This window comes from Bipolaris sorokiniana (assembly GCF_000338995.1).
Source record: "Bipolaris sorokiniana ND90Pr unplaced genomic scaffold COCSAscaffold_1, whole genome shotgun sequence".
NCBI lineage: Eukaryota > Fungi > Ascomycota > Dothideomycetes > Pleosporales > Pleosporaceae > Bipolaris > Bipolaris sorokiniana.
The window spans coordinates 2,459,730-2,481,780 of NW_006911895.1; the positions used below are offsets into that span (position 1 = coordinate 2,459,730).

Here is a 22,051-nt window from a genome sequence, read left to right on the forward strand (position 1 = left end):
ATATAAAGGTTTAAAAAATCAAGACTTCTAGATGTAGAAGTCTTTAATAAGAGAATATATAAAGAATACTCTTAATAAAATACTTATATATAAGTAAAGCTCTTTACTAACTATCTTATATACTCTATAGAGAAATACTAAGTATACTATATAATTACTTCTATAAAAAGATAAGTCTTTATTACTCTTTAAGCTTATATTATAGTAGTAATAGATAAATAAAAAGAACTATTACTAAATAGACTTTAGGCTTAACTAGATAGATTTTTTTAAGATAAAATAATTAAGTAAAAGGCTCTATAATATCTTTATAAAATAGAGTAAAATAAAGAAGAGTTTCTCTCTTATATATTAGTATTTAACTTAAAGTTCTATAAAGCGGGACTAGTCTCTCTTAATAACGCGCTTAAAATTAACTATCTAAAGAACTTACTAAATAGAAAGCTATTTTACTACTAAGTTAGCTATAAACCTCTAGCTACTAAGACGTATAAGTACTTTATAAATAGAATACGCGTTACTTAGAAAAACTTAAAAGTAGTAAACTAGCTTTTATAAAACGTAATAGTCTACTCTGAACCTTTCTCTTTAACTAATAATATAATAGATTAAACTTTAACTATAAGCGCTATACGCTCTTATATAAAGAATAAATATTAAAGTATAAGAACTTAAATTATATTATAAAAGAAAAAAGGTAGCTATATCTACTATAAACTGAGAAGCTATCTTAAATAATATTATAAAGCTATAGAACTTAAATATATAAAGAACCTTATATCTACTATAAAGATAATAGTGGCTACTATAGAAAGTAATAGCTCTAAAAAGAGAAAAAAAGAGCCTTAGCCTAAAAATGCTAGCTAAAGCTATAGAAGTAAGTTAAGAAGGTTATATAACTAATTTATAGTCTCTTATAATAACTAAAAGCTACTTTATCTATATCTATAGATATAAGTATTAATAGTATTAAAAATACTACTACTATAATTAATAATAAGTATTATATATACTCTATAACGTAGTTGATAAGCGAGCGCGCTACCTAAGCGAGCGCGCCACTTTGCACCAACGCGTTAACGTCAATACTATAATACGTTATATCTTAACAACGCACTACTTAAACTTTATATACTAAAGTAGATCTTTAACTTACTCTTTCTAATTATTAATCAAAGCGTATTTAGAGTTAAAGACGTAATACCTCTACTTATAATGTTCTATAAAGAACAACTTAACGTAGACGCGCTAGAATACGCTTTTAACGTAACTACGAAGCTAACTCTAAACGTCTTAATAAGCTAGAAGAGAAGGCTATAGTTAGACATATTCTTAAAGAGTCTACGCGAGGATTTACCTATATAAAGGCTAATATTCGCGTAATAGCTAATAAACTATTATATAAGTAGAAGAGTAACTCTATTAGTAAGAACTAGGTTAATAACTTTATTAAGAGAACCTCTAAGCTCTATACGCGCTAGAGCTGTCTTTACGATTACTAGCGAGCTGTTTGTAAGAACCTAGTAGCTATTTAGCGCTAGTTTAATCTAGTTAAGATAATAAAGTAGAAGTAGAGTATTATAGACGATAATATCTATAACTTTAATAAAACTAGCTTTATAATAGATAAGATTTTATTATAGCTAGTTATTATAGCGTCTAGAGAATATAGTAAAAAGAAGTAGATATAGCTAGATAACTAGAAGTAAGTTACTATAATCTAAGGTATAGGCGTGTTAGATTGCTAGCTACTACCTTTCATTATCTTTATAGATAAGATGCTTATTAACGTCTAGTTTAAGAATCTATCTACTAATTAGGTTCTTAAAGTTAGTTCTAATAGCTAGACAAATAATTAGCTTACTCTTATATAGTTAGAGTACTTTAATATCTATATAAAGAGGCATACTATAGATAGGTATTAACTACTTATTATTAATAGCTATAAGAGCTACTACTCTATTAAATTTTAAGATCTTTATAAGAAGAAGAATATTATTGTTCTCTATATACTTATATACTTGTCTTATCTATTATAGCCTCTTATTAAAGGCTAGAGAACATTAAATAAATGGAATGTATTAAGAATGATGGACTGATTAATCTACTAATCTAAATTAGTAGATTAGTCAGACTATATACTTATTTAACTAAGTCTAACTTTATTTAGTAATCTATCTTAGTCTTTATCTAATCTACTATTCCTCTATCTAATCTTATTAGATACATTAAAGGATTGGATAGATTATATAATCTAGGTTAGATTAGTTACTAACTAACTAACCTATTAGTTCTGCGATATACTTTCTTAGACTAAAGGTTGCCTTATTATTTTATAGTTAATAGATACTCTTAGAGATATTAATTCTTTTATTAGAATATTATAGTTTATTACTAGTCTAACGTCTCTAATTAGGGTCTACCCACTCTGTTATACTCTAAGAAATAGTTAACTAATTCTTCCTACTTTATTATATCATATTAGTATCTATCTAATCTACTTATTAAGCGTAATTAACTCTAAGATTATACTTTACTAGAAACTACTATTAAGCCTACTAATGTAATCTAAGGCTAATAGAGACTTAATAGATTAGAAAACTAATCATCTAATTAAGGCGTATCTAATTAAGGCTGAAGATATCTATAATGCCTAATACTAAAGTAATCTACTAGCTACCGCTTATATAGGATTTTATACTAGTTTTATTTCTAGAGTATCTCTTATAGCTCTTATTAATCCTTATCTTAGTCTTTACTTTTAGAGTACTTTAGATTAGATATAATATATTTTCTCTTTATAGTATATAACTAGTAGAGGTATACAAATTAACGCGATAGATTTAATATCGCTTCCTTTTTCTAAGAGTTATTAGAATAAGAAGAGTGCTACTTATTCTATAGCTAGCTTAGAGATAGAGTTGTCTACTTATCTAGCGATAGACTTAGAGTTAGCAAATTAATAGATTCTAGAATAAAAAGAGAGAAATAATGCTAGAGAAGAGAGATTAAGGAATTAGATTAATCTAAACTTATCTTATTATCTATACTAGTAGTCTGCTTTATACTTATAATCTACTCTACTTTCTATCTACTAGCTATTCTACTACTATATATATTAGCTATACTAGATTCTAGAAGAATCTATCTAGTAGTAGATTAGGTATCTATAGACGTAATAGATAGATAAATTATTTAGAGATTAGTTAACTAAAGAATCTAAGTATTATACTAATTATCTAGATTATATTAAAGATTAGCTAATTAGCTTATATCTCTAATAAGAGTCTGTCGTAGAACTAATAGATTAGTTAGTTAGTAACTAACCTAACCTAGATTACATAATCCGTCCAATCCTTTAATCTATCTAATAAGATTAGATAGAGGAATAGTAGATTAGATAAAGACTAACATAGATTATTAAATGGAGTTAGACTTAGTTAAATAAGTATATAGTCTAACTAATCCACTAATCTAGATTAGTAGATTAATTAGTCTATTATTCTTAATATATTCTATTTATTTAAAGTTCTCTAGCCTTTAATAGTTATAAGCCCAGCGCTATAAGATCGTAGTATAATTCTCCCTACGCATTTTATACTACTAAGACTTTAAATAACGAATTAATTACTCTATTATTAATTAACTATCTCTAAATAATCTATCGCTATAGATTATAATAATAGTATTATTATAACTATAATTCTTTTAAAAACTAGAAATAACTAGCTAATATAGTTTGCCTAGCTCCGTTCTTATACCTAAAATAAGAGTATCTAGTACTTAATTAATCTAGATCTCTCTACTATTCCTCTAATCTAGAACTATAAACTAGTTTACTCTAAGAATCTAATTAGGCTATCGCTTATACTAGTTTTACGCTCAGAACTATCTAATAAGAAAATTAAAGAATACTAATAAGTAACCCTTTAATATAAAGTAAAGTTAAGAGTATATAAGCTAGCTACTACTAACTATTTAGAAGATATTAATTAATATAAGGTCTAATTTATAAAATAGAATTATAATCTTACTTATCTTAGTAATATATAAGAGTAAATTTCTAAGACTATATTCTAGAATTATCTCTCTATAGTTATACTTAAGCTCCTTAATACTAGATCTTTAACCTCTTAAGCTATTATTTAAGAACTAAACAGCGATCTAGTACTAATAGATTAGGCTAATATAGACTAAGTTAGAGAATAGTATTATACGTACCTTAATAAAGATAAGTATAGCTAGGTTAGTTATAAACGCTAGTTTAACAAATAGAAACTCCTATATAGAAAGGCTTAGGCTTTTAATGTACTAGATATTAAGAGTTAACTTACTCTTACTAACTTTCTTTATATGTTAGTACTACGTATTATACTAGAATTTACTAAGAGTACTTACCTACTTATAGCTTAAGACTATACTAGAGGAAGACTAGAGATAATAATAGATAAGCTAGCGTAGTTATTTACTATTCTACTCTAACGTAATATAGCTATAGTAGTAAAGAGTAAAGAATATAGAATATTTATATTAATCTAAAATATAGGGTTATAGCCTAGGCTGAAACTAGTTAAAAGAATATTTACGTGCCTATATAAACTATAAGAGTTATACTTATAGAACTTAATAATTTATAGAAGGTTAAAGATAGCGCTAACTAGATTAACTAAAGCTAGACTACTACTAATTTTACTTTTTAATATAGATTAGAAGAAGATATATAAAAGAATTAATAATCTAGAATAGACTATACTACTTAACTATCTTAAGTAAAATAGCTAGAAAATAGATATAGCTATAGTTATAACCTTTAATTATAAGAGGTAAAATAAATACCTTAAATACTTTATTACTATAGTGCTAATTAATCTAGTACTATTTTAAGAGAAGAGAAAAATACTCTTAGGGATTTACAGTACTATACTATATAAACTCTATCCTCTCTTAAGAAGTATAATTCTTAATAGTAGAGAGGTAGTTTACTTAGTTAATACTAAAAGCTTATTTATTCTAGGTACCTTTAAGCTAATAACAGAACTTAAGATAGTTAACGTAGAAATAGAATCTCTTACTATTAGAGAAATAAGAGATTACTTAATTAAGAACTTCTTTAATAGTAACCGCGGACTAAAGACTAAGAATCTATTACTTAAGAACGTTATGCTAGTTAATTATTTTTATATTGATATTATATTAGGAGAATATCTTAATATAGCTAGAGTATAGTATTACTCTCTAGATAGCACTCTAAGATATAGATTACTAAAGAATAACGTAGTTATAGCTACGCTAATTAAGTATTATAATCTTACTTTTATTAAATATAATAAGATTAATACTTACTCTTTCGTATTAATAACTATAAATACTATTAAAAATTAATCTAACTAAGTCTAAGAATAAATAAAGAGAAGCTATAGTACTAAAGGTTAAGTTACCTAAGTTAGCGCGTACTTCGCGTATTAGCTTATACTACGCAGAATATTAAGATTATTAGTATAAAGAGAATTAAATATGAGAACTATATAAAGGTATATACTATATAGGTAATCTTAAGGCCACTGCGTAAAAGATTATCTTAACTATGCTTTTATATATTATAGAATCTATTTAATATACCTACTAGAAGAATATATAAAGAATAAGCAATAATAATAAAGAAAAACTTCTTAAGTAAGCTATATAATAATAATATATAGTTAAAGATAGTAAGTAAAATTATAAGAGTAATTAAGAAGTTTATTATAACTATTAAATAGAAATATAGTATTAAGATTATTAAGATCTACTAAGATAATATTATTATAATACTTCTCTAGAGAGGGAAATTAAGATATTAAGATTAGAAAGAGAAAAAGAGTATTATAATTAAAAGTCTACCGCTATATACTTATAAGCTAAATAAGTTAGTAGAGAGAGTAGACTAGAAGCTAATTACGAAAGTAATTAAGATACGTACTAGTGTAAACCTTTCTAAAAAGTTATAGCTAAAAGTAATAGTTATTATAGTATACCTCTATAATATAAGCCTAATAAAAATCTAGTTCTTTAGATTACCTAATAAAGTACTAAACCTATAGTTTAGAAAAAGCTTATAAAAGTATAGTATATGATAAATTTAATCTATAATAGCTAATCTCTACCTAGACTAGAGTAGAAATTTTACTTATAGCTATTGCGTATATCCGCTAAATTAGGAGCGTATAGTAGGGTAAGATAAAAGAGAGTTTAAAGTTAACTTAAAAGCCTATATTAGATACTTAGTTAGATATATTATATTTAATATATACTAAGTATAGATATTAATACTTAATTAGATAATTATAACGCGCAACGTAATCTTTAATAAGAGACTATTTTCTAAAAGTATAAAAGATTAAGAAATACTTAAAGATAAAGTAGAAAGAATTATTAATATATTATATAATAGTAAGTTAGAGAATTCTAAGCTAGAGATAGATATCTCGCTACTAATTAAGAAAAGAGAAGTAGTAGAAGAAGAACTAATTACTAATAAAGAAATTAGTAATAAGCTAGTAGATAATTATAAAATAGAGACTAGCTAGTCTAGTAATTATAATTATATATTAGTAGAATCTATATAGAGTATAAGCGTAGCTAGTAAGCACTTAGAAATTCGCGCAGATTAGAAATCTACTTCTATATTTTGTACTCTAAAGTAAACTCTAGTATTAGAAATATAAAGAAGAAGAGGCCTTAATAATAATAGAGTAGTATACTTACCTAAGAGAGCTAAATTATTACAGCCTACGGTGCGTCCTTAATAAGAGTAACTACTAAGAAGTTAAGAGTAATAGTACTCTTTTTAGCTAGATAATTACGTTAGTTGCGTAAACTCTAACGCGCTAGATAAGTTTAATCGTAGAAACTTACCTATGTAATAAAGTTAAAGGATTAAGTAAGAAGCGCTAGAAATTAATAAACCTCTAAATAAATATCTACTAGTATAGTATAAGCGTAAAGACTATAATTCTAATAATTAACTAGAGAGTAGAATATCTAGAGGTATATATATATTAATTACTAGACTAAAAAGATTAGAAGATATATAGAATAATTTTTATTATACCTTTATTCTAGAAGTAGTATGTAAATAGAATAAGTAGTAGTACTATAAAATACTAAGCGTAGTAGTTATAGTAGCAGCGCTGAAGAAAGTAATACTATAAGTATCAAAGAATCGTCTATATAGGGATGACCTTATTAACTCTGTAAATACGTAGAAGTAGATAATACTATATCTACTAAAAATCTTACTCTATAAAGTAGTGTAAAAAGAGGTTAAGACTCTATATAATAAAAAGACCTAGACTAAGATTAATAGACTAAGAGTAGTAGATTAGGCTTATCGTCTACTCTTACTAAAGTAAGTATAGACCTATAAGTTTAATTAAGATAAGTATTTTCTAAAATATAAAGTAAGAATTATTATAAGAGGTAATCTCTAGAAGAAAAGCTTACTTAATATAATCTATACTGCGATATTAGCCGTAAGGTTCTTTTACATAGTAATAGCTATAGTAGTAGAGTTTAATCTAGAGATTAGATTATTTAATATTATAAGAGTATTTCTAAATATAAAGATTATAGTAGTAAATTTAGTAATCTATAAGATACTAGATAGATTTAAGAAGAAGAGAATATACGTCTAACTTAATCGCGTATTATATAGGCTAAGAGACTCTCTACTTCTCTAGTATAAAGAGCTTATAGAATTACTATAAGAATTAAGGCTATAAGCCTTAAAGAAGGAGCTATATCTCTTCTTTAATTAGAATTAAAAGGTATAGGTATTATGTTATATTAATAATACTTTTATTTTATATTATAAAATTAATAAGTAAAGAGCTATATAGATATAGGATTATATTATATTAAAGTATAAGATATAGAATTAAGAGCTAGTAAAGTAGTTCTTAAAGGTACGCGTAATAAAAAACTATATTAATTAAAGAACTACACTAGTCTATAACGTATATATTAATAAAATCGCAAAGAAGTTTAGTCTAGATAGTTAGACGTTTCTACTAACCCTACTACTATTAAAAGAGCTAGTTAAGAATAAAGGTAAGGCGATCAAGTAAAAGATTAAAGTATATTATAAAAGAGTTAGTTTAGTATTATATACTACGATTATACTTAGGCTAAATATTACGTTTACTATATTTAAAGTTATCGTACTTCTTAACTAACCTAAGTAATTAGTATATAAAGCTAGTTAAGCGGGTTATTATTTACCTATATTAAACGCGCTATAACGCGATTTAGTATAGAGATTTTAATAGTCTTAACCTAATTATTTATAATAATATATAGTTTATAGATAATCTAAAAATGCACCGCTTATTATATAGATATATTATAATATTATATAGTAGGGCGATATTATAGAAGGCTATTAGATAAAATATAGTTACTACGTTAACTACTAAGATAGAACTTCTTGCGCTAGAATACGTATCTAAAGAAATAATAGTAATTAAGAGATTCTTTAAAAAACTACTAATTAATCTAAAGAAGCTCTAGACTATATAGTGCGATAATTAATAGATAATTAGGTTAGTAGTTAGAAAAAATAAGTATATTACTACTAGGCTCTACTACATAGATATCTAGAATATATAGTTACGATAGAAATATAGAAAAGGATTATTCTAAGTATAATACTTAGATATAAATAGTATGCTTATAGATAGATTAACTAAACTACTAACTTATTAATAATTTATTAAGCTTTAGAAGCTACTTAATCTCTAAAACGCTAGTAAAATAATTACTAACCTAGAGAAAATATTATTAAGAGACTAAGAGCTAGTAACTATAGGGGGGGGACAAAAAAAAACGTACTCGAAAAAGTTAATGTTTTTAAAATAATATATCTCGGCGGCTATATAAGCTATAGTAGTAAGAAAAAATATATTATTGAGAATATCTAGAAGTTTATAATAGTAGTACAACAGTGTCATTAGTAAGCATATCTGCTTAGTAATATCGACGTGAATCTAGAGGAAAAAAATCAAACTACTTTATTAGCATTTTTCGCTGTGCTATTTTTAGATATTTATATATATTGTTATGTATATATAGACTAATAAACTTATAAATAATATATATATAATATGAAGTTATAGTACTAAGTAAACGTAGAAGATATATATATATATAGACTTTAGATAATATATTAGAATAGATAGGTAATAGCTAGCTACTAATACTTAGTATACCACCCCTTAGTATCTACTACAGCCTAATAGCGTCTTAGTAACGATAGAATACTTTTATCTATATCCTGTTATGGTATCTTCTACCACTCTTGCTTAATAGCTTTAATAAAGCTATTTATATCTCTTTTACTAGCTCCCTTTCCTAATAGACTACTAGGTAGTTTAGATAGTCTATTTTTATGTATACCCCATATATTTTCTATAGAATTTAAGTCAGGACTATAGAGCGGATAATAAAAAAGCTTAACGTGGTTTCGTATAAACCAGCTTTGGACGTTACTAGTAGAGTAGATAGTGGCGTTATCTTGCTAAAAACTCCAACCTAGATTACTCTATATTAGTAAAATAATTTGTAAAAGATAGATATATATATATATATATCTAGTAAGATATATATAGATATATATTAAGAAATAGTTAGGGTTTCTTACCTCTCTTAAGTCTAGGTTTAATATGCGGGATATGGCATTTTCGGATATAATCGTGATTTCGATAAGAAATAGTCGTCTTTAGCGTCTTAATTACTACTAGATCTAATTATCTACCTATCTAAATAGCTCCCCAGACTTATATAGTAATATTATGGCCTATATATTTATTAGTAATTAGCTAATATTAGATATATTTCTATATATTTAATCTATAGAGTTTATAGATTATATATATATATATATTATATTATTAAACGTACTTCTTATTCTGCTCTTAGCTAGATTTTGCCCTAGCTACTAATTTCCGCGTTTTCTTACATATTCTAACTAAGCTCCTTAATACCTTTATATTTCCCAACTTATCTAAGAATATAATCTTACTAAAGTTAATATTTCCTAGCTCTTTTAATCTATGTTTCGCCCACGCTAGTCTATTTTTAGCTTTTTTAGCGTTTAAAATAGACTTTTTAGAGTAGGTATTAACTATCTAACCATTAGCTTTTAGAACTCTTCAAAGTAACCTAGATAATATATCTAGATTATTCTCTTCTAGAATTCTCTAATTTATCTTCTTAGGACTTCTAGTTATATCTCTATTAATAGCTCTTTTTACTCTAGAAGATACCTTTAAGATTTTGCCTCTTCGAGCTCTTTCTTTAATTTTAATATCTTTTTTTTTCTTTTTAATTCGATTAATAGCGTCGTAGATAGATCTTAAAGGTTTATTTAAATATTTAATAATATCTTTAATAGCTATATCTGCCTTAAGTAAACAATAGACATCAGATTTAAACTTAGATAATTTTAGCTGTATAGTGAGGAAATAGGTAATTAAGTGTCTAGATATGAAAAGAAGTAAATATATACTATAAGATAACTAATAGCTTAGTTAGATATTAATCACGTAACTTAGACTCTATATATCTATTACTAGATTTTCTTAATATATATATATATAACTCTATATAATAAATATATACTTATAAAATCTAGATAGTCTAGTATCTATCTACTATAATATATATATAATTATCTAAAAATAGCAGCGCGAAAAATGCTAATAAAGTAGTTTAATTCTTTTCCTCTAGATTCACGTCGATATTACTAAGCAGATATGCTTACTAATGACACTGTTATACTACTAATATAATCTTCGAGATATTCTCTATAATATATTTTTTTCTTACTACTATAGCTTATATAGCCGTCGAGATATATTATTTTAAAAACATTAACTTTTTTAAGTACGTTTTTTTTTATCCCCCCCCTGTATAAGTATATAAGAATGAAAGGCGAGTAATTATAATACCTATTTCTTTTATTATACCTAAACTCTAAATAAAAATAACTTATTATAAACTACTACTAGAAGAAAGGAGAATTAAGAATTAGATATTTATTACACAGAGTATAAGTCTATACTTCTTTATTCTAGTCCGCATTAAGGTAGATAAGTATTACGTTAATATTCTATAAGGCTTATCTAGCAATATAGTAAAGTTAGCGTGCTTAAGAAGAGTTTAATAAGACTAATCTATTAAATAGACTAACTTATAATAATCTTATTAAGTAAAGATACTAGTAAGAAAGTATAATTTAAGTTAACCAAAACGAGAGTAATAATAAAATCTATCTATTCTTATATTCTTATTACTTCTAGTTCTACTATCTCTTTCTTTCTTACTATCTCTAGAATAGTTATAATATTAGAGATAACTACTATTCTAAGGCGCTCTATAATCTCTTAGATAGTTACTCTAGGTAGGATAATATATTACGTAACCTAGCCTCGCGATAATTATTACCTTCTAACGTAGACGTCTATAGGCCTTTAGCTATCTTATTACTTATTAAGAAGAGAATTCTTCTTATTACTTATAATATTACCTTCTCTCTTAGAGCTATTATCTTAATGCCCTAGAATATTATTTTCTTATACTACGTATTAAGACGCCGGCTGTATATAAGGTTAGAGCCCATCTACTTAGTATAGCCGTCTCTACCTTATAGCCTTTCTAACTATACCCAAGATCTAATCTCTCTATTAGTCTTAAAAGTACACTTTAACTAAGAAGCGCTAGTTTCATACTATAAAGGTAGAAAGCGCTAGCTTAGAAATAGTTACTAAGTACGACTATTATAAAGAGAAGGGTCTTTATTATTTTATTAATATAGCGTCTGGGTAGTGCGCTAGTTATATTACTATAAAGATAGAGTATAGCCTTTTTATTTCTAATAAAGATTAGAAGAAGGTTTGGCGAGAAAAAAGTTAAAATTATCTTAAGATTACCTAATTAGAGGCGTAATTAGCTTAAAGAAAGGTTAAACTTCTAGAAGCTGAAAAGTAAGAGCATTTATTTACTTATTATAATTAAGTAGTACTGAAAGAGTTAGAGCGCGCAAAAGAGCAGGTTGCGGGGAACTTAGCCTCTAGTACTAATCCTCCTACTATTAAACTATCGCTATCTAGACTATTAGCTAATCTAGGTGAGTTATAGGCTAATTACTATAATTCTTCTTTTAATTATTTCTTCCTCTTTAAAGGGCTTCCTCTCGCTTCTCTAGGTACTTTTAGTAGTATTCTCGTACTAGTAACTTATAGTTCGTTAGATTTCTTTTAGGTTCCTAAGTATTATAGCTTTTTAGCTATTCTTACTACTTAACTAAGTACTTCTACTAACTACTAATTTTCCGTAAGTCCTTAATTTCCTTAACCTTATACTCGTCGTCTTTAAGCTTTATATTTATTACTAGCTTAGTATCTAGAGATACTAGTTCTAGAAGTTTTTTATAAAAGATAGAGTAGATTCGTATACCTTATAGAAGTTTTAACTTATAGTTTACTTTTCATATTTCCTCTAACGTAGTTTATAAGCGAGTGAGCTATATAAGCGAGTAAGCTACCCCACTAACTTTACGCACCTCTCTTATTATAATATATAATAACTCTACTAAATCTATTCTAACACGTCTCTCGTAAGGCTAATATATACTTTATACTATTAGCTCTTAAAAAAAGTTATGTTTAAACTAAAAGGCGTGCTACAGCTACGTTTAATATTTCTTGCGCTACTCTCTACTACTAACGCGCTAGTAAGCCTACCCGACGCGATTACTAGCCTAACTTAAAGAAGCTTACTAAGCTAGAAGAGGAGGTAATTATTAGCTATATACTTAATCTTAATCTACGTAGATTCTCGCCTACCTACGTAGCTGTACGTAATATAGCTAATAGACTCTTAGCTACTCGCAGCGCTAGCTAAGTTAGCGTTTACTAGCCGCGTAACTTTATTAAGCGTATAAATAGTCTTATAACGCGTTTTAGTTAAGCGTATAATAAGTAGAGAGCTCTATATAAAGATCTAGTTCTAATTAAGAGCTAGTTTAAGCTTATAGAGTAGATAAAGGCTAAGTATAGTATCTATAATAAGAACCTCTATAACTTTAATAAAGCTAGCTTTATAATAGGTAAGATTATAACTTAACTTAGTATTATAGCGTTAGAGAGAAGAGGCTAGCTAAAGGTAGTTAAGCTAGATAATTATAAGTAAGTAACGCTAATCGCAGTAATTAACGCAGATAGCTAATTAGTCCTACTGTTCCTTATATTTACTAGTAAGTACTACCTATCTACTTAGTATAAGGAGGCAGAGAGCCTACGCAACTAGGCGATCGTAGTTAGTAATAATAGCTAGATAAATAATAAGCTAGACGTTATATAGATAAAGCACTTTAATACCTATATAAAGACTCGCGTTATTAGTATACGTCGCCTACGTATTCTTAATAGCTATAAGAGCTACTAGTCTCTAGAGTGTTAAGAGTTCTATAAAGAGAATAATATATATACGCTCTATATACTACCTTACTTATCTTATCTACTCTAGTCTCTTAACGTTAGCTACTTCTTGCTGTTAAAGCGCGCGTATAGCTGTAAGATAGAGAGCCTAATCCGCTTTTATATTAACTACATCACTAAGCTTAAGTTTCTACTAGCGTTTAAGGTAGCGTTTAATCAATTCTTTATGCTATCTAATATCTGCTCTGCCTTCTTCAGCGTAGACCTTATTTCTCTCTAGCTAGATATTATTCTATTAAGACTTAATATAAAGCTCCGTACGCCTACTCTACTAGCTACTCTAGAGACTCTCTAGTAGGCTTATACGCCTAGTAATACACGCGAGCTTAAAGCTTAATTAATATTAATACGTAATCGCGTTTAGTAGTATTAAGGCTTATCGCTAGCTTTAATTATTATAGTAATTAATTAGCTTAAGAAGAGGGCTAAGATAATAATACTCTTAGCTAAGCTAATACGCGATTAGATAGCTAGCCTTAAGAAGGTGAACGAAGCTATAATAAAGTATAGGCAGCGTAAGAAGAAGCGGATATAGAAGTAAAAAGTGCTAATAAAGAGAGCTAGAGAGGATCTACTTACTTAGCGTAAGGCTGATTAGCAGATTACTTATAAAAAACATTAAGAAGAAGAGTAATTAGGTGTTAGCTACTAGGCTCTTATACGCTGTAGTAGGTATAAAGAGACTAGCTATAATACGCGTATATATAAGAAAGATACTCTAGGTACTACGTAATTAATTATATTAATATATAGTAAAGTAATTATATTATAGTAGAGCTATACGCCTATAGAGGTACGTAAAGTTAGTAAGATAGCTTACTCGCTTATATAGCTCACTCGCTTGTAAACTACGTTAAGATTTTAAATAGTTCTATTTAAAGGTTGTCTAATTTTCTATATAGTCGATTAGTTTTTAGGTTTTATCTTAATAGAAAAACTTTATCCCTCTTCTTAAAGATTAGTTTCTTAATTCTTTATTTATTCGCTACTTTAAATGTTATACGATTTTATTAAGCTATATTTTTACTTAATTCTTTATATAATTCCCGCATAAGCTTCGCTTTATCGTCTACTTCTACTATAATACTTTTAATATTCTTTAGATCTTAATAAGTAGTTTGCTTATATCTATAGTTCGCGTAGTACGGCGAATGCTTTATTATTATAGATTTGATACTATTATAGGCTAATTACGCTATTAGTAATAATTCTACCTAATTATCCTATAATTTATTAGCGTACATCTATAGATACTATTTTAATATCTAGTTTATATATTCTATTTAGCTATTAATTTCTAGATAGAAGCTTATTAAAAGCTTCTTCTTAATACCTAACTTTACTAGAAATGTATTCTAGTATTTAGACGTAAATAGTTTATTATGATTAGTAATAAACTCTTTAGGTATCCTATACTCTAATACTAGTACTTTAGTAACTTCGTACGCGCATTTATCTACTATAATAGTCTCTTCTATAGGTATAAACTTTACTACTTTAGTTAATTGGTCTATGATTACTAAGATAGTATTATAAAATTAAGCTAATCCTAGTTCTAATAATTTTAGAAGCTTTACTATAAAGTCTATTATTATACTTAACTATAGTCTAGATAGTAGCTGTAAGGGTTATAATAGACTATAGAGCTTATGTCTCTTAGGCTTATTCTAGTAATATACTAAATAGTTACTTAGTATTTCTTATACCTTCGCTTATAAACGTAGTATCGTAAATACTTTAGCTAGTTATCTAACTATTTCTTTAATTTCTGCGTATCTATATTCTTATAACTTATATAGTTCTTATATAAGACTTAATCTTATATATAGAGGTATATATAGTTACGTCTTAAAAGTCTATTTCTCTAAGCATAGGCCTACCCCACTATCTTAATTTCCTTAGACTAGTCTCTTCTTCAACGCTATATAACTCTATCTAAATAAGATCTTTTTACGCAGAAATTTCGTATAATCGAATGCTAGGTAGTAAATTATTAGATACCTAAAGAATATATATTTTAGCCTAAGCGGAGGGTAGATATAGTACGTTAGAAATCGTGACGCGTCTAAGCTACACGCGCCGCGCAGTAAATAAAATAATCTATTAATAGAATACTAAAGGAACCTATACTAAGCACGATTAGATAGGCTGCCTATCTAAATTAACTAGTAGAGATTACTAATAGCTGCTTTAAGCTGTAAAAAAAGATCCTAAGATTAAGTACCGCGCGCTATATCGCGAGGCTAACCTATAGAACTCTAACTCTAGCACCTTTACTGTCTCTCGCGCTATAATTTAACGAGTACTTACTTAAATAGATTACTATAAGTTTAGAGCGAAGCGCAGGCTACTTATTACCTAGAATATTACTAAAAAACGCTTACTTTTTACGCGGAGGTAGCGTTTTTTTACTTAGAGTAGTGATACTATTTTAAAGTTTTTAGATAAGTGTAGTATCGCCCGCAGTTCTAGCTATAATACTACTTAAGTATAGAGATTACTAGCGCAGAAATAGTCTCACGAGATAATAGAAAGTGTCTCTACTAGCTAGTAGCCCGCTCGTATAGTGTGGGCTGTAATTTAGATAGGTTAAGATAGTGTTGTAGGTAGAAGTTCTCTAGTAATTATATAACGAGATTATATACGGTAATAATATAGATATACTATATAGAGCTACTTGTAGGCACTTAAGGAAGAGCTAATACCTAACTAGAGACGCGAGGAGATATTTATGCAGGATAATACACCTATCTATACTACTTATATTTCTAAAACTTAGTTTAGAAATTATAACATTAAGACTATTAACTAGCCCCCCTTTTCTCTAGATCTTAACCCTATCGAACACCTCTAGTAGATACTTAAAAAGAAACTCTATAAGCTGTACTCTAAGTTTAACTATATAGGCGATATAGAAAGAGAGTAAGATTAGTTTGAAAATAGGTTGCGAGAGGCCTAGTCTGCCATACCTAATTCTTTAATTACTAAACTAATCTTAAGTATAACGCGACGCCTCGACGCCGTGCGCACTATATATAATTATTAAACAAAATAGTAAGATTAATAGCTTTAATTTAATTATTTTAACATTAATTTTAGACGTGGTTTGGTAGAGCTGCACGGGGTTAAAGTTATAGGAAAAAGTAGTAATCGTAGCTTATACGCTTAGAGGAACAGACTTTTAAGCTAGTAGTATATATTTAATTCTTCGAAACTATATCTCTATACTCTTTTTTATTATTTAATAGTTTGTTGGAGCCTACTTCGTTAGGCTTAAACTACTAGCTAGCTACTTATTACTGCTATTACTATTATAGCGTTTCTACCTACTTAGCTATCTTAGCTATCTTAGCTAGTTCTGGCTAGTTATACTTCAGACTACTATTAGACATTATCTTAAGTAAAGCGTTATATAGTGCTTTATAATCTTCTTTACGTAAATTAGACCTTCTACTTAAAGTGTCTACTACTCTATTAAGCGTTTCTACGCGATACGTGATCTTAAAGTTAAACTAAGCTAGTATCTCTATCTATTATACTTATTATTAGTTAAGTTTTTTTATTATTATAAAACTTATTAAGTTCTAGTAATTAGTAAAAACCTTAATCTATTTAGAGAGTTCTAGTAGGTTTACTTTCTATTATTTAAAGGTATTAACTACTCTAAATAGTTTCTTATTGTAAATATTATAGTTAAGTTCTACTCTAGAGAACTTTTATAAATAGTAGAATACTAGTCTCTATTTTCTATCTAGGTACTACTATAATAATACAGCTCTAAGTGTATAGTTTGACGCGTTAGTCTTAACTCTAGTAAGTTATTAAGAGCTATATATCTTAAGTACTAGCGCCTCTAGAAATATTTACCTAATTTAATTAAAAGCCTCTTAGTATTCTTATTTCTATTTAAAACCTATTTCCTTCTTTATTACTTCTATAAGGGGTGCTATGATCTTTAAGTAATCTCTAATAAACTTTTAATAGTAATTCATAAATTCTAGGAAGAATGAAATATTCTTAATTATTTTAGATATTAGGTATTCCTATACAGTCTATATCTTCTTTAGATTTATTTTTACTTCTTTAGTTAATATAATAAATCTAAGAAATTCCGTTTCTTATATATAAAATTTATACTTTCTTAGTTAAAGGTATAGCTTATATTCTTTAAGCTTCTATAAGACCTTCTTAATATACTTAATATATTCTTCGCGTGTACTACTAGAGTATACTAGTATATTATCTAGATACGCGGTAATAAAGATTCTAAGGTATTTATAGAGTGCGTTATTAATAACTAATTAAAAGGTTACTAGTGTATTTATTAATTCAAATAGTATAATAATATACTTAAAATATCTATACTTTATTCTAAATACTATTATCTACTTATAACCTTCTTTAATTCTAATTAAGTAAAATTCTTTCTAAACGTTAAACTTCGTAAACTACTTAGCTTCTTAGAGTTAATCTATAAGCTCTATACTAAGTAGTAAGAGATATTATATAGTTCTTCTAAGTTACGCTATTTAACCTTCTAAGGTTAATATATAGTTACTACTTCCCGTTAGGTTTTTTTATAAATAAGAAAGGTAAGGCTATTAGGCCTAATCCTAGTTTGATAAATCTCTTTTTTAAGTTCTTTTAGATATAATCCTATAGCTTAGTATTATACTTAGGCGCTATAGAGTATATTTCTTTTAAGCTTAACTTCGCTCTCTTCTCTAGAATAATCTTGTAATCCTAATTCTAATATTCTACTAAGTCTAACGTAGTTTATAAGTAAGTGAGCTATATAAGCGAGTGAGCTATCTTACTAACTTTACGCACCTCTCTTATTATAATATATAATAACTCTACTAAATCTATCCTAATACGTCCCTCGTGAGGCTAATATATACCTTATACTATTAGCTCTTAAAAAAAGTTAAGTTTAAACTAAAAAGCGTACTATAGCTACGTTTAATGTTTCTTACGCTACTTTCTACTACTAACGCGCTAGTAAGTCTACCTAACGCGATTACTAGCCTAACTTAAAGAAGCTTACTAAGCTAGAAGAGAAGGTAATTATTAGCTATATACTTAATCTTAATCTACGTAGATTCTCGCCTACCTACGCAGCTATACGTAATATAGCTAATAGACTTCTAGCTACGTGTGGCGCTAGCTAGTTTAGCGTCTACTAGCTATGTAACTTTATTAAGCGTTTAGATAGTCTTATAATATATTTTAGTTAAGTGTATATTAGGTAGAGAGCTCTATATAAAATTTTAGTTCTAATTAAGAGCTAGTTTAAGCTTATAGAGCAGATAAAGGCTAAGTATAGTATCTGTAATAAGAACGTCTATAACTTTAATAAAGCTAGCTTTATAATAGGTAAGATTATAACTTAACTTATTATTATAGCGTTAGAAAGGAGAGGCTGGCTAAAAGTAGTTAAGCTAAGTAATTGTAAGTAAGTAACGCTAATTGCAGCGATTAACGCAGCTAGCTAGTTAGTTCTACTATTCTTTATATTCGCTAGTAAGTACTACCTATCTACTTAGTATAAGGAGGCAGAGATCCTACGCAACTAGACGATCGTAGTTAGCAATAATAGCTAGATAAATAATAAGCTAGGCGTTGTATAGATAAAGCACTTTAATACCTATATAAAGACTCACGTTATTAGTACACGTCGCCTACTTATTCTTAACAGCTATAAGAGCTACTAGTCTCTAAAGTTTTAAGAGTTCTATAAGAAGAACAACATATATACGCTCTATATACCACCTCACTCATCTTATCTACTCTAGCCTCTTAACGTTAGCTACTTCTCGCCGTTAAAGCGCGCGTACAGCCGCGAGGTAGAGAGTCTAATCCACTATTACATTAACTATATCACTAAGCTTAAGTTTCTACTAGCATTTAAGATAGCGTTTAATCAATCCTTTACACTATCTAATATCTACTCTACCTTCCGCGGCGTAGGTCTTATTTCTTTCTAGCTAGATACTATTCTATTAAGACTTAATATAAAGCTCCGTACGCCTACTTTACTAGCTACTCTAGAGGCTCTCTAGTAGGCTCGCACGCCTAGTAACATACGTAAGCTTAAAGCTTAATTAATATTAATACGTAATCGCGTTTAGCAGTATTAAGGCTTATCACTAGCTTTAATTATTATAGTAATTAATTAGCTTAAGAAGGGGGCTAAGGTAATAATGCTCTTAGCTAAGTTAATACGCGATTAGATAGCCAGCCTTAAGAAGGCGAATAAAGCCGCAATAAAGCGTAGGCAGCGTAAGAAGAAGCGAATATAGAAGTAAGGAGTGCTAATAAAGAGAGCTAGAGAGAATCTACTCGCTTAGCGCGAGGCTAATCAGCAGATTACTTATAAAGAGCGTTAAGAAGAAGAGTAATTAGGTATTAGCTGCTAGACTCTTACGCGTTATAGTAGGTATAAAGAGACTAGCTATAATACGCGTATATATAAGAAAGATACTCTAGGTACTACTTAATTAATTATATTAATATATAGTAAAATAATTATATTATAGTAGAGCTATACGCCTACAGAGGTGCGCAAAGTTAGTAAGGTAACTCACTCGCTTATATGGCTCACTCGCTTGTAAACTACGTTATTACTTTATTTTCCTTAAATAGTTTCTTAAATTCTTCTATTTAGTATTCTATTAGAATTACTTACTATAGTACTAATTTTTCTTTTATAGTTACGATCTACTATATCTAAATAACTTCTATACTCTAAGAGTCTTTTATATAGATTCTCGCGATCTTATACGATAAGATTATACTAAATCTTCTATTCTAGGTTGCGCGCTAATTTATTAGGCGTGTCTTATATCATACTCTAGCAACCTTATATATAAGCTCTTAGCTAAGTAATATCTTCTTTTACTAATTAATAGTAGTGTTATGCTTTGATAACTAATCGTAGCTAATTATTATCTTAGTTTCTCTAAGATCTATAATATTAATCTTCTCTTAGCTTTCTTAACTAGCTAGGCGTAATATTACTACCTTAGTCTTAAGTTAGATCTAGCCGTTCCTATATGTTATAGAACTATTATTAGCTAATACTACTCGCATTAGTACTTTCTTATTCTAATAGAGTATATTATTTCCTTCTACTACTTATAGAGATATAATAGTTCGTGCTACCCTACTATTTATAAGCGCTAATACCTTATGTCTATCTATAAGTACTATAGCTTTTAATTATAATTCTTTTACTCCTATTTCCTATACTTACTTAAGAGTTATTTTAGAACTGCTTTTACTAGCGTGACCTTATCTCTAGTAGCATCCTAGTTTTTTAACTACCTATTTCCCTTCTTCTTTAGAAAGTAGCCTTCGCTTACCTTAGTAGAATAGTATATTATATACTAGTTATTATAGTAGAAGCTCTAATAGATATTCTTATAGGGTATCTTCTATTACGTAGTTCTCTCTCTTAGTTCTAGCTTCCTACTTTTATAAATTAGGTAATTCTTTATTTTATAAATATTCGCTAGTAGAGTACTATAGTAGTAGTTACCTATCTATTAAGTATTCTTAAACTATTATTAATATATAGCGCATCCTTTCCTATAATACGTCTATAGAAGTTTACTATACTCTACTAGCGTTTTCTATACTTAGGCTCTATATATTCTATAGTTCTTTACTATATATTCTTCTACGGAAATCGTACTATAGTAGTAGTTATTTACTCTTTTAGCTTTCTATTATTATTCTTTATAGAATTAGTAATCAATTATGTACTTAATCTAGTATAGCTCTTTATAAGCTTCCTTTTCTCTAGGCTAGTATATATAGTAATATTATATACAATACTTATTATACTATAGATTAGTATAGTAGTAATTATTCTTATTATCTCTAGTCTCTTCTTACTTTCTTATGTAATAATTATACTATCTTAGATAGTTAACGTTATATAGGCGCTTATATTACTATATTTATTCTTTAAACGTCTAAGGTATCTTCTTGTTATTAGGTTCTTTAAACCTAGATTATTCTTAGGTAGCTCTATAGGTAATCTTATCTACTTAGAGTTCTAAGAATATAACTTATCTATTAATATTATAATTATTAGCTTAGTATACGTTAGTTCTATAAATCTAGTACTATTAGCTTCTTAGGCGGCGTAGTACTTCTACCCCTTTAACCTACTAATCTATTAGTAGTAGTACGTCCTACTTAAAGTCTTAAAGTCTTATTACCTCTTATACTAGCTTAAACGTCTTATTAGTAGCTTATCTTCCTTCTTTATATAGGTCTAGGTCGCTAAGAGTTTCATCTAGCTCCTTAGTTAGATATAGTATTAGTATCTAAATTATCTTAATCTTAACCACTCCTTATCTAACTTTATTTTTTAAGTAATCTCTACGGAAGTATCCTACTTTACTATATTAGAGATATACCTTACTATTATAACGCTTCTTACGTTCTTCTATAGAGAGTCTATTAATATACTATTCTTAAGTTTTTCTATTTCTATCCTTAGACTT

The 22,051-nt window shown here is 27.6% G+C and overlaps 1 protein-coding gene across 1 annotated transcript; it reads right to left on the bottom strand.

Annotated features, from left to right (window-relative positions):
- Positions 1-16,897: 16,897 nt before the first annotated feature.
- Positions 16,898-17,047, bottom strand: COCSADRAFT_77604 (uncharacterized protein; the record flags this gene model as incomplete). The annotated part of the gene is made up of 1 exon (XM_007696870.1): positions 16,898-17,047. A coding segment is annotated over one exon (150 nt), but the record flags the coding sequence as incomplete, so codon positions are not given.
- Positions 17,048-22,051: the final 5,004 nt, after the last annotated feature.